This window comes from Arachis hypogaea, chromosome 11 (genome assembly GCF_003086295.3).
Source record: "Arachis hypogaea cultivar Tifrunner chromosome 11, arahy.Tifrunner.gnm2.J5K5, whole genome shotgun sequence".
Classification (NCBI taxonomy): Eukaryota; Viridiplantae; Streptophyta; class Magnoliopsida; order Fabales; family Fabaceae; genus Arachis; species Arachis hypogaea.
The window spans coordinates 133,686,717-133,699,171 of NC_092046.1; the positions used below are offsets into that span (position 1 = coordinate 133,686,717).

Sequence of the window (12,455 nt, forward strand, 5' to 3'; positions counted from 1 at the left end):
CTTTCTAATGCTATTTGGGCAGAAATGAGTTCCTTTATCCAATGGGGAAGCCAAGGCGGTTGTGCTTCTTTCTCAAAATCAAAGGGTCCATATTTTTGCTTATGGAAGTATAAAATCTGAATTTTATTAATTAAAATTATATTATAATCGAACATGCTTTAGATAATAGTCAAAGAAAAAATTAGTTTAAATGAAAAATACCTGAAGCACATATATGCACCCATTCAAACTTGACACCACTTCTTCTTTAAAGTTGTTAACTCTATCAGCAAGGCCATCAACAATGCATCTAATCTAATTGTACTTCATTGGATTATCAACATCAATTACAAATAGAAAAATTTTATCCCGAGCTATTTTTGTATTTATTAGTAACAAAAATGTTATAAATGTATACAACAAGAAAGCTCTCCTAAATCTGGGACCCCCTCTTGGATTTTCTAATATGATTTGTCTCAAAGCATTTGGACTTTTTTTCTTGAACTCTAAAAGCATGGGCTCATGCTCTTTAGTTACCTCCTTGAGTAAGTCACCTATTTTAAAGAAAATAATGAGAGAAATATGATTATAATCAAAATCGGTAAACATGTATAATCAAACTCAAAGTATAATCAAACTCAGTAAATATGTATAATCAAACTCAGTAGTCAACATGATAATCAAACTCAGCATAGCACGATATTTTTAACATCAATAGCTTCAATATGTAAAAAGTTCAACAAGCAAGTCATCAGTAATGCAAGATTCATATTCAATATATAGTTATACTCCTATACCAATCAAGTGATATTAAAAATCAAATTTAATAGCAACATAATGAAGGATCTTAAAACATGTTATACAGCATGTTTGATTTATACAGTCAATCCTAATTAATAAAACCAAAGGATCTTAAAGAAGTTTTAATTATTACCATATGCACGCAATCCCAAGACAGTTACAACTGAATCCCAAGTAACATCTACTTTTCCTATTGGAGTGAGAAAATGAAATTTGGAGGGATTATAGGGATTTGCAAAGGCCAAAATCAAATCATGGTTTAAATTCTCCTTGGGAATACCCAAGAGAGATCCAAAACCCATTGCTCGGATTTCGTTGCGTTACCCATCATTCAAATAATCAGAAGAAAGTGTCGCTAACAAGTTTGGTGCGCTTCTCGTGTCAACATATATATAGCACTACATGAATGAAAATAGTAATCATATTCTAATCAAATCATAGATATAAAGTAGTAGCGTGCTCAGTTTCAATTCAAATTAGCAACTTGCAATTAGTTAAAATAATAAACATTTCAGTAAGGCAATAATGTAACATCTATATGAATAACATTGTAATCAAACTATGTAGTTGCTATATAGAATGAGAATAGTAGAATACTGAATCTCCCCTTTTCCCTTCTTATTAATTACCATTACTGCATTGCAGGAAAAAAAAAAGGATTAGATTAGAGTTCCTATTAGTGACACATTTTCTTATTAATTACCGTTACTAACACTTAATTTTTAGACCATGTTGACTATATATAACAAGAAGGAATGCTGTTTCTTGAATTGTGAATTGATGATGAACTGGTTTCCAACTAAAAGAACCTGTAGATTCTTCGTGCTTCTTTATTAATTGATTAATTAATTAATTTTCTAAACTTTAATAATTAATTATTAATAAGCGCTTAGCTTGTGACGTAGTGTTAATAATCAACCAGACCTATGTAAGACTAGTGTTGGAGGTTACTGTGAATAATGTTTTTACTTAATTAGTGCAATGCAGCTAGATATAGATCATGGACACATTGATAGCAACTTTATTGGAAACCCAAAATTATAGGTCAAACTTTGAAAGTTGCAAGTTAATCAACAGAAAAGACCAATAATTGGATCAAATGCAACTCACACTTCTCTTTACTGCACACACACACACACAGTGGCCATGTATCATGCTTTGGAATCATCACTTACAGTATGTGTTAGCTAAAGTGGCAAAATAAAATATTTGAACTCAACACTGCATTCAGTGGATATTATTTCTGAAATTCAGAGATAATAATCAAACACTAAAATACAGCATGTGTTAGCTATAGTAGCATTTGTTTCGTTGTATAAACTAATATTTAGTAATGCACTCTGCATAATAAAATCAGAGCATGCAAAGACCTTATCAGATGGAAAAAAATCTAGCATAAAAGATAAAAAAAAAAAATAAAGCCAAAATACCTTTCTCCACTCCATCTTCTTCAAAGTTTCTTTGGATACATTTTTTCTTTTATTTTCTTTGGTGTCCCTGTTTTCTGGTTCTCTTTCTACTCGTTTTGGTGCAGTCTTCTCTTGCATATTTCAAAACTAGAAAATTAAACAACTAAAATCCAATCAAATTCAAAAAGTAAAAAAAAGTTAAAACTCAATAATCAAATATCAAGTATGCTATAATCAAACATGCTGTAATATCATGTTTTAAAAGCCGAGCATAATTAAATAGACTCCAAATCATATCACAAAAATCCAGATATAATCAAACATGCTATAGATATCACATTTGTTTAAGTCTAAAAAAATGGAGACTTAGAAATTAAGGCATGAATATCCATGCCAAGTTTAAGCCTAGTTGGACCTCCGTCTTAGCAAGCTCGAAGGGCACTGCCAATGGCATAGTTATTTGGCATGAGGCCAGCAGAAATCATCTCTTTGAATAAAATACAAGCGTCATCAGGCATACCATTTTGTGCATATCCTGAAATCAAACAAGACTAGGAAACAGTGTTTCCTTTGGGGCATTTCAGCAAACAGCTTCCGTATGCAAAACAAATTGCCAATTCTGACATAAATGTTGACAAGAGTATTGGAAAACATCTAACTATGCTATAATATAATTTTTAAAAACTGAGCATAATCAAACTCATTTAGTATAATAATCAAACATACTCCAACTCATATCATCATAAAAATCCAGTTATAATCAATTAATAGTCTACTAATAATCAATTGTTAAAATTAGCACACTGAGACTTCAATTCAAAACCCTAACTTAAATATTTTTAGTACAAACTATGCACAACACAAATTCATTTATAGAAACTCAAAATGACGAAGAAAAATTCAGTCGAAGAAGCTGATAAAAGCTGAAAATGAATAAAAAAATGCTGTCGAAGAAGCTGATAGAATAAAACAAGGAAAATGCATAATGAAACAAGAAATAGAAATTTACCTTGCAGAATCAAACAAGGAAAATGCCGTCGATAAAATTCGTTCTTGAGACAGAGAGCACCACGCCTGAGACAGAGGTAGGAGAATCGCAACCGTGCCTGAAAGAGAGCAAAGGAGAATCGTGCCACTGGAGAGAGAGGGAAGGAGAATCGTGCCGCCGCAGAGAAAGGGAAGGAGAATCACCGTTGAGAATGAGGATGAGGAAGGAGTCGCGTCGGAGAGTGAAAGTGAGAGTAAGGGAAGGAGAAAGAAGAACATTGTTTCAGAGCGTGAAAGTAAGGTTGAGAGTGGGGTTTTTATTTTTAATTTTTGAATTTTGTATTTTGTATTGTATACATATATAAATACAGTGGCTGAAAATAGTGGCTGAATGTGGTATGCATGTTTAGCACAACCGAAACTGTTTTTCAATAGCAGAGGCAGTTGCACAAGGGATAATGGTATTGAAACTGGCAACATCCAATTCATATTCTTGTTGAGCTTTATTTGCAAGACGGTTGTCATATTGTGTTACAAATTGTTGCAAGTTGCTCTTTGAGGTTAGGTAGCCCTTCATAAATGCATGCATGCTTTCACTCATTTGAGTGATACGCATGCCTACCCAAAAACTGTTACTAAGAAAAATAAGGACCCACCTGTCACGTTCTTCGTACAAACCTGAAACCATAAAATGGGTATAATCAAATTTGTAAGGCATATTGATTAATAAATGATAAATAATCAAACAGTATATATAAGATAATCAAACTGATAAAATACCTGCTAACCAATTATTATCATGCAAACTGAATCTGTTGATAAAATCAATCCAAGAGCTCTCAAATGCTTCCTTAGATCTAGAATCCCACACAATATGTGTAATGTCAGCACTAATCTCGTTAAATTGCTTGCATGCTCCTATTTTTGCTGAAATTTTCTTCATGATATGCCAAATACACCATCGATATTGTGTCATTGGCAATGATTTTTCAATGACATTCCGCAAAACTTTGCATTGATCCGTCAATATGCCAATAGGCAGCTTGCCACCCATACATCGTATCCAACAATCAAATAACCAAACAAAGGAACTCTCTTCTTCGCATGAAAGAAGAGCGCAACCAAGTAGCAATGATTGGCCATGGTGGTTAACCCCAACAAATGAGACAAAAGGCATATCATACCTATAATAAAAACAAGAGAACATAATCAAACTGACTAAATCAAACAATCAAACTTAGTATATCATGCAGAGCAGTAGTAGCAAATTTATTCTATTCTACCTATCCCTATACATCAAACATATGCAAAAACAAGAGTACATAATCAAACTCAATATATTATGCACAGCAGCAGCAAATTCATTCTATTCTACCTATCCCTATCCATCAAACACATGCAAAAACCAAAGTATATATAATTAACTTAAAATATATAATTGTGGTGTTTCTCATTGTAACACCAGCTTGGTCATTGATCTCAGCTATCCGTTTGGCATGCAAGCTTAGTTCCCTATTCTTTCTCAGGGTCTTTGTCATGCTAGGACTAATAGCATGGTTGTGTTGGATATTCACAAAGGTTAACACATATTCCATCTTCTTATCCCTTTTCACAATAATCCTAACTTTACAATTTTGGCTTGAAAGTTGGATTTGTCTTCTTTAGTGGATCAATTTATTATCTTCGATAATCAGTTCTAGAACATACAGAGGAGGATGCCATTCCTATGCTTGGAACAACCTAAACCATAGATAATCAAAAATTTAAAATCAAATCAGGCATAAAAACGCTCTCAATTTTCTATGAATGAACAAGACAAATTAGTTGTCAAGTACTGAACCTGAGTATAATCAAACTCAATAAACATGTATAATCAAACTCAGTAGTCAAATATAACACTAATCCTAAATATAATCAAACTCGGTAAATATCATAATCAAATTTAATAGTCAAATATAACACTAAACCCCAACACATTCATAGAATCAGCATCATCATCTAATCTAAGCAAATGCAGAAATTTCAAACATGCAAACTACCAATTTGACTACAATCCAGAAGCTAAACATTTTTTTCATTACACAAATTTATAACATAAACTTTTCAGGATATAATCACATAACGTACATGATGTAAAAGGATCTAAATGACATAATGAAGCCATATATATCAGAAGCATAAGCCTAAGATAACAAGAATCAAAAACCCTAAGATATAATCAAAAAATTAAAATCAAATCAAGAATAAAAAATTAACATATGAAGTAAATTAAACATAAATCTCATCAATTCGAGTTTGTAGATTCCATTGAATCAAAACTTATAGTCAAAACCCTAAGATAACAAGAACTAAAAACAGCGCAAAGCAAAACAAAGAGAACCGTGGAGAAGAGAAGAAAGTGAGTAGTGAGGTTGGCGTAATCGAAAAGAAGAGAATTGAAGGGCATGCAATGAAACCCTTTATGCGAGAAGAGAAGAAATCGCAAGAGGTGAAAGTGGCTGAAAGGTAGTGTACAAATAGCACTAACCTGTATCAGAGGTAAAAGGTTCTCCATTAACCTCATTTGACCACGTGCAGGTTAAAACTCACCATACTTCACTTGATCTTAGTCCAAAAACCGGGAAAGCTATGTTTTAATTATTCAATATTTTCTTTTATACTAAAACCTCGTCTCTTTCTTCGTGCTCTTCTCGATGTAAGACTAACCAAACTAAACCTTCTAAACTATAAGCGTAGTGCCAAGAGCTTTTTTCCGCATACAATGCATTTGTCGTCCAAAATTGCTGTGCCTCTGATGTCTAACAAAAACATTGATTAACAACTGAAAAACATGGCTAAATGCCTAAATCTTTCATCAAGGTTTACTTAGTTAACTTATATTGCAAGTACCTAGCTAGACAAAATAGTGCAACAGGAAAATAAAATTCAGAATTCGTGTTATATGGGATAATTTTCACACCCATAATGTAACATCCAAATTTAAGAACTATTTTAAATATCTAATTTTGTTTATTAAAGCTTTTTGTATGCGTTTTATGATATCTTTCTTATTTTTTCATAAGTTTCATTAATATAATAACATATGGTTTTCAGTTAGTTTATTATCATATAAATAACCACAATAAGACAATTAACACGGTTCTAAAAACATGAGAGTTATTGCTTTATGTAATCAATTTTCGGTTCCTCATGGATGTTATCTTCGTGTTTGTTATCATAGGAGCACATGTTGAAAGATAATTTGCAAGTAAACCATTTTGACTTATTACAGGCAATTTTTTAAGTTAAATTTAGACAGTATAATGATCCTTTTTGCAAGTAAGTTACATCTCATCAATCTGTCAAAAAAAAGGTTACATCTCATCAACATTAATTTTTCACATCATTCACACCTGAAAAATGGCCTCTTAATACATGCCAAAAGTATAATGAAGCGAATATCGTACATGCAATTTATAAACCCATCCTACAGAAAATGTTAAGGATAAGTGGCGGGCAAATTATAGAAAAGTCAAAAGTCATTAAACAATGACTTCTTAATACTAAAGTCATAAGTTATTTATATTAACAACTTAGGAATTAACATAGGATGAAGACCATGTAAAACCATTAAAAAAAAAAGGAAAGCAAAATAGCAACTCTAAAGCACAACTATACTATGACTTCTAAGGCAGCATAATAGTTTGCGTTTGTAATTGTAGGAGCATGTATTGTTCAAGCAGGATCCCTTGTTAACCTGCATGAAATTCTTTTAGTTAGATTAGATATAGACAGTAAAATGATCCTGTTGCAAGTTATTTCTCATTAACATCAAATTTTCACAGCATTTTCACCCACAAAACAGCCTCTTAATACATGCTAAAAGTAGAGTGAATTTAATATGGTATAGTTTGAGAAAAGGAACGAATATTCAGGGGGAAAAAAGGAACAAGTGCAAATGCAAGCGCAAGCATAACTTAGAATACATGTAATTTACAAACAGATCCTACAGAAATTGTTGAAAAGATGAATGTGTAGATTACAGAAATATTCATAACATAAAACTCCTTTGAATGAGACATGTACACACCACATATGACATATAGACAGTAGACTAGTAGAGTATTGTTTCTTTCCTATCCCCTACGATTTCCCAATGTTAAATAAAGAAAAATGGCACAAAGTTGTTCCTCTGTGATTTACATACAAGTACAGAACCACAAACAGGATATGCAAGAAATTTTAAAAATTTCAAATTACAGAGACCAAAATGAATGCCCCCTCAAAGCAATCCTCTCATAGTGACAGGTACAAGAATCAAGTTGGTAGGAATAGGATGGAGAAAACTCTTTCTTCAAATAATGTTGGAATCAATCAAAATGTTCTCTGCTCCTTAGATACAAAAGTCTCCTGGTCTGAGCTGGAGGAGCCAATCCCGAAATATCCGTAATATCTTTGTTGTTGGGATTCAAGATCTGCAGAGCCCAGCAAAAATAGAAGTTTAGAGCAGCACTATAAATGCTTCTTTAAAATAAATTGTTGGAGCATCTTGGTTTAGTAATTTTTAACACATGAATATAGTACCTTCACCACAATAATGGCGATTACACCTCAGATGATAAGGAATAGGAAAAGCATAATGCACTTGCCTGTAGCTACCTGATAATGGGGAAAGATAGTTTAGTTACATGACACTATTGAAGCAAAGAAGATAATGCATGTAAGAAACAAAAAACACAGTGACCTTTCTACGAATCTCCTTCACAAGTTGGGATGCCTTAATTGAGAACTGAATAGAGTCAAGCTCATTGACAATGCAACCCATTTGCTCAGTCTGTGGTATTTAGAAACAAAAAGGTTAAAAATGTGATAGTTTAGACTCCATTCTTAAAACATGCAAGAAGTAAATCAGACTTCAATGGTTTGGCATACAACCTACATGTTTTGAAGGGTTAAGAACAAAGCTGCCGGGGAAATGGAGTCAAAAGTCTGAATTAATTCACCTGCTTAGATCTTTCAATAGCCTGATCAGTTTCGTCCATTTGTATGGCATTGTAGTTCAACTACAACTTCCACTGAACATTTTACCTGAAGCCAATTCAACATTTTCTTCAGCTGTAGGTTCACCTGCTCCCATATCAAAAAGCTCAATTTTCTTATTGTGTAGCTGTTAAACATAAACTATAAAAGTGACAGTACAAATCCTCCTTTCATAACTCAGAGGACTAAGGCCAATCTGAGTAAACAGCTTAATTAAACTTTTTTTGAAAAAATAGCTTAAATAATAAATAACTATATATAATAAGTTATTTTGTGTTTGGGTTTTTAGTTCTAAAAGTACTTATTTTATAGAAGAGTTACACTATATGTATACCAAAATCAGCCACCAAAGTCAGCTACCAATATAAATACATGCTGAAATACAAATACACAGTGAAAATAAATTAAATCACATATGTATTTATACATGTAGGGCCCAATTGTATGTTAACAGAAATTTTTATTCAGACTAGATAAATAGAAATATCAATATTTACTTCCGTTTTTCTCAATGCCACATATGAGTTTAGCTCCTTGATCTGCAAGGACAACTACATGTTAGAATATGAATTGGCTGCTTGAATGCATGAAGATACAATGCACAAAATCAAAAGCTTTTGAGGAACAAATGTAGATCACTTATTTGATGTCATGACAATGCTGAGAAAGTAATTGCTATGCTATCTAATTATTCATAAAGCTGTTACTGTTGAAAGCATGATATGATGCTTTTACTTATTCAGGATACATGAAGGATTTTGCATCCCTTTCCAAACTGATGGATATAGATACTATATTCGCAACATAAGCAAGAAAAAAGAAAAAAAAATGTTTTGGGCATTGACCATCGATTGATTTTCGTCATTGAGTTGCTTGTTCACTTATGGGGGATTTCTTCCCTCCCCGTCTTTAATTTCACGATCAAACTCCTTTATCAACCTGAAACCAGAACATAACGTTTCATATTTTAACAATGATGGGAAAAGCCTTCAAAAGGAAATTTTCAAATATGTCAAAATAGCATAAATTTTCACTTTTTGGTAGTGTCATATGGGAAAGAAAAATTACTTCAATCATTTACACCTTGTGAAATATGGATGTAAAATCTAATAGATAACTCATGTCTCCTATATTTGATATGAGAAACTCTTAAGAACTAGTAACTTTTAATATTTTTTGCCATCATTTGACTAGCACAAATACTAAATTGTTATTTTATTAATTTATGTGTGTAAATTCTAAAAAATATAAGTGTAAATTATATTGATTTATAGGTGCAAACTGTATTGATTCATGTGTGCAAAACTCTAATAAATATAGATATAAATTATATATTTTTTGTGTGCAAAACGTATGTAAATATAAGTGTAAATTATTGTTGGCTAAATGCTGGCAAAAAATAATAATATTTGCTGGGCCATGTAACATTGCTCATTTGATATTAGTGGTAGCAAACTAAATTCCACCATGCCAACCTATGAGGAAAATCAAATCATGAAAGTGGATATTTTGTATAAAACTGATCTTTTCCTTCAGACTAAAATTTGTATTTGTGGGATCTCACTGAGTGAGTCACTGCAACTACATAAAATGTACATTGCTTACCTTTTGCATTCCCTCATCTTCTGCGTGAGATCTTCCAATTGACTACTTTGTCTATGGGAATCTTTAATTTTATCCGGCCTCTGGAAGCCATTTCTGGAAGAAAGTAAATTCATTAAAAATAAATAAATAAACACAAACACTTCGCTACCACCATGATCATGCATTTCCACTGTAACCACTAGCCTCCTATCAAGCCCTATCCTTATTCCTTTTATAGCCAAAGCAGGCAACGTTGTTCTTTAAAACCCCTCTCTCAAGCATCATTAAACCTGAAGTCCCCCAAAAACAACATTCATCACACTTCTCACGACTCAAATTCAATTATAGTTACATTTCAACCAGTAATCATCCCAATTTCAACAATCATTCAAAACCTAAAGACCTATTCTACCAGCAACGTTAATCACATTCCAAACACATGCACAATATATGACAGCTGTTTTAAATATTTGTGATATGAAAAGATTAAATATTATTTATAAGATATTAATTTATATTTTTATTATGTTTAATTTAGTTTGATATATTTTAATTTTATTAATTTATTTACTAAATTGAGTTTTTATGTTATAGGTTTAGAATTTTTTTATTTTAATTTAATAAGAAGTTATAAATAATTAAATACTTGATAAATTATTACAGTAATAATTCAGTGATTAGAGATGTGAAAACTATTTTTTGATTTCGTAATGAAAAGGACAATTTACCAAAATAAATAATTTAGCTTCTAATTTTATCAAAATACACATTTTACAAAATAGATACTAAACTGCAAATAATCTGCGGTAGGAGTGTCGTCGCAGTTTGTGTGTGTGAATTGCAAACGTCCATAAACTGCGATCCTTTTTGTTCCTGTATCTCCATTTTGTTGCTCTGCATCACCATGCATCACTATACCCTAACATTAGTCCCACTGTATTGCTTGATTCTCCCATCATGCTCCCCAATTCTCAGGTTATTCCGCTTTCTCTTTTTTTTTTATATATGTTTTTTTTTGTTGATTTTTTCAGCAACCTTTTTTATTATTTTGTTTCAATTTTATCAAAAGATCAATTTTGTTGGGCTTGTGATGTTGTATTTATTTATTTAGTTTTGTTTTCATTCTTTTTATGCTATGTCTTCTCTAACTATTGACTCATTTCATTGGCTAAGTTCTCTATCATTTGATGATCAAGGGAATCTCAATGATGCTGCTGATTCTTACTTCTAAGTTTAAGAATAGTTTATTTTTATATAATATCAAATATGAAATAAATTACAATCTTAAAATAATTAATTGCATTTATATAGATCAACCATTAAAAAATAAGACTAGTAAGTTAATCTATTATTTACCATAACTCTTTTAATTTTTTTGGTGACTATAACTCTTTTAAATTAGGTAGTACGTATTCAGTACTAAATAAAAAAATTTAACAAATATACTTTTTCAATCCTAAATTTTAGAAATAAATTTACTATAAATTTAACAAATATATTTCATGTTTGATATTATATAAAAATAAATTGTTAACTTAATAAAAAAATAAATAACTAAAAACGTACATTTAATAAAAATATAATTTTATATTTTAAAATATTAAAAAATACATTTTAAAAATAGACCGCCTAAATATATTTTTATTATTTTCAACATTTAAAAATAAGGTATCTTTTAAAAAAATTTAAATGTGAAAAATTGAAAATAAAAATTATTTTTAAAAAATAAAAATAAAAAATGAAATCTAAACCTATTCTTAACAACCCCTTCTCTCTTTTTGTGAAACATCCAAGCTTATTATTATTTAAGTAGGAATATTTAATATGATCATTCCTTATCCATCCAGCTGCTCTATTTTGTAGGCGTCTTATCGTCTCATTTTGCAGGTGTCAGTGGGCAGATATAAAAAGATAATTTCAATCTCCAATTTGCAGGCACCATGACTGAAATGATGTACAATTTCATTTTGTATTTAAAAAAATAATCATTTTATTTTATTTATTTATATAAAAAGCAAAAACCACACCTTGGTCGTCAAGCGTCAGGAGACTTCCCACTGATAAAATGTCAAACATGGGTGAAGCACTGAAATTGATAAAAATTATGCTAAAATTGAAGGTCCATGTTGATAAAATGTCAAACATGGGTGAAGCACTGAAACTGGTAAAAATTATGCTAAAATTGAAGGTCCATGTTGAAAAAATGTTCAACTGCAAAACCGGGTTTATTTGTGAACAAGTGAAATCATGAGAAAATTAGTTAAAATGTTGAGAAGTTCCTTCTGTTTATCATTATTTTATAATGCTTAATTTAGTTTGATATATTTTAATTTTTTATTTATTCACTGAAGTTTAAGATATTCAATTGCGAGACCGAGTTGTTAACGCCGTCTGTGGGGATCGAACCCACGACCACGTGGTTAAAAGCCACGCGCTCTACCGCTGAGTTAAGACGGCATGTATTTTTAAGTTTACATAATTATTAATATAATTAAATTATGTAAATTAATTTGAAAAAGGAAAACAACTATTAAGATATGTTTTCATTTTAATGTGTTTTTTTCGGTATTTAATTAAGAAAAAATAAAAATAAGAGATAAAAATAAAATAATAAAAATAAAAATACAAATTAAACGTACCCTAATATTTTAATTTCTTACTAACGAACTTCTTTGA

At 30.9% G+C, this 12,455-nt stretch overlaps 1 protein-coding gene, 1 non-coding gene and 1 pseudogene across 2 annotated transcripts; all 3 read right to left on the reverse strand.

Annotated features, from left to right (window-relative positions):
- Nucleotides 1-284: 284 nt before the first annotated feature.
- On the reverse strand, nt 285-5,680 carry LOC112722696 (protein FAR1-RELATED SEQUENCE 5). Its single transcript, XM_072207306.1, has 5 exons — nt 5,557-5,680; nt 3,957-4,360; nt 3,199-3,854; nt 2,211-2,336; nt 285-533 (listed from the first exon to the last, which is right to left on the reverse strand). The coding sequence occupies exons 2-3, from the start codon at nt 4,351-4,353 to the stop codon at nt 3,583-3,585; spliced, it is 669 nt and encodes a 222-aa protein (XP_072063407.1). The 5' UTR covers nt 4,354-4,360; nt 5,557-5,680; the 3' UTR covers nt 285-533; nt 2,211-2,336; nt 3,199-3,582.
- Nucleotides 5,681-7,456: 1,776 nt separating this feature from the next.
- Nucleotides 7,457-9,817, reverse strand: LOC112724070 (novel plant SNARE 13-like; annotated as a pseudogene).
- Nucleotides 9,818-12,164: 2,347 nt separating this feature from the next.
- Nucleotides 12,165-12,236, reverse strand: TRNAK-UUU (transfer RNA lysine (anticodon UUU)). Its single transcript has one exon. It is a non-coding gene; the product is annotated as a tRNA-Lys (tRNA).
- Between the last annotated feature and the right edge of the window lie 219 nt (nt 12,237-12,455).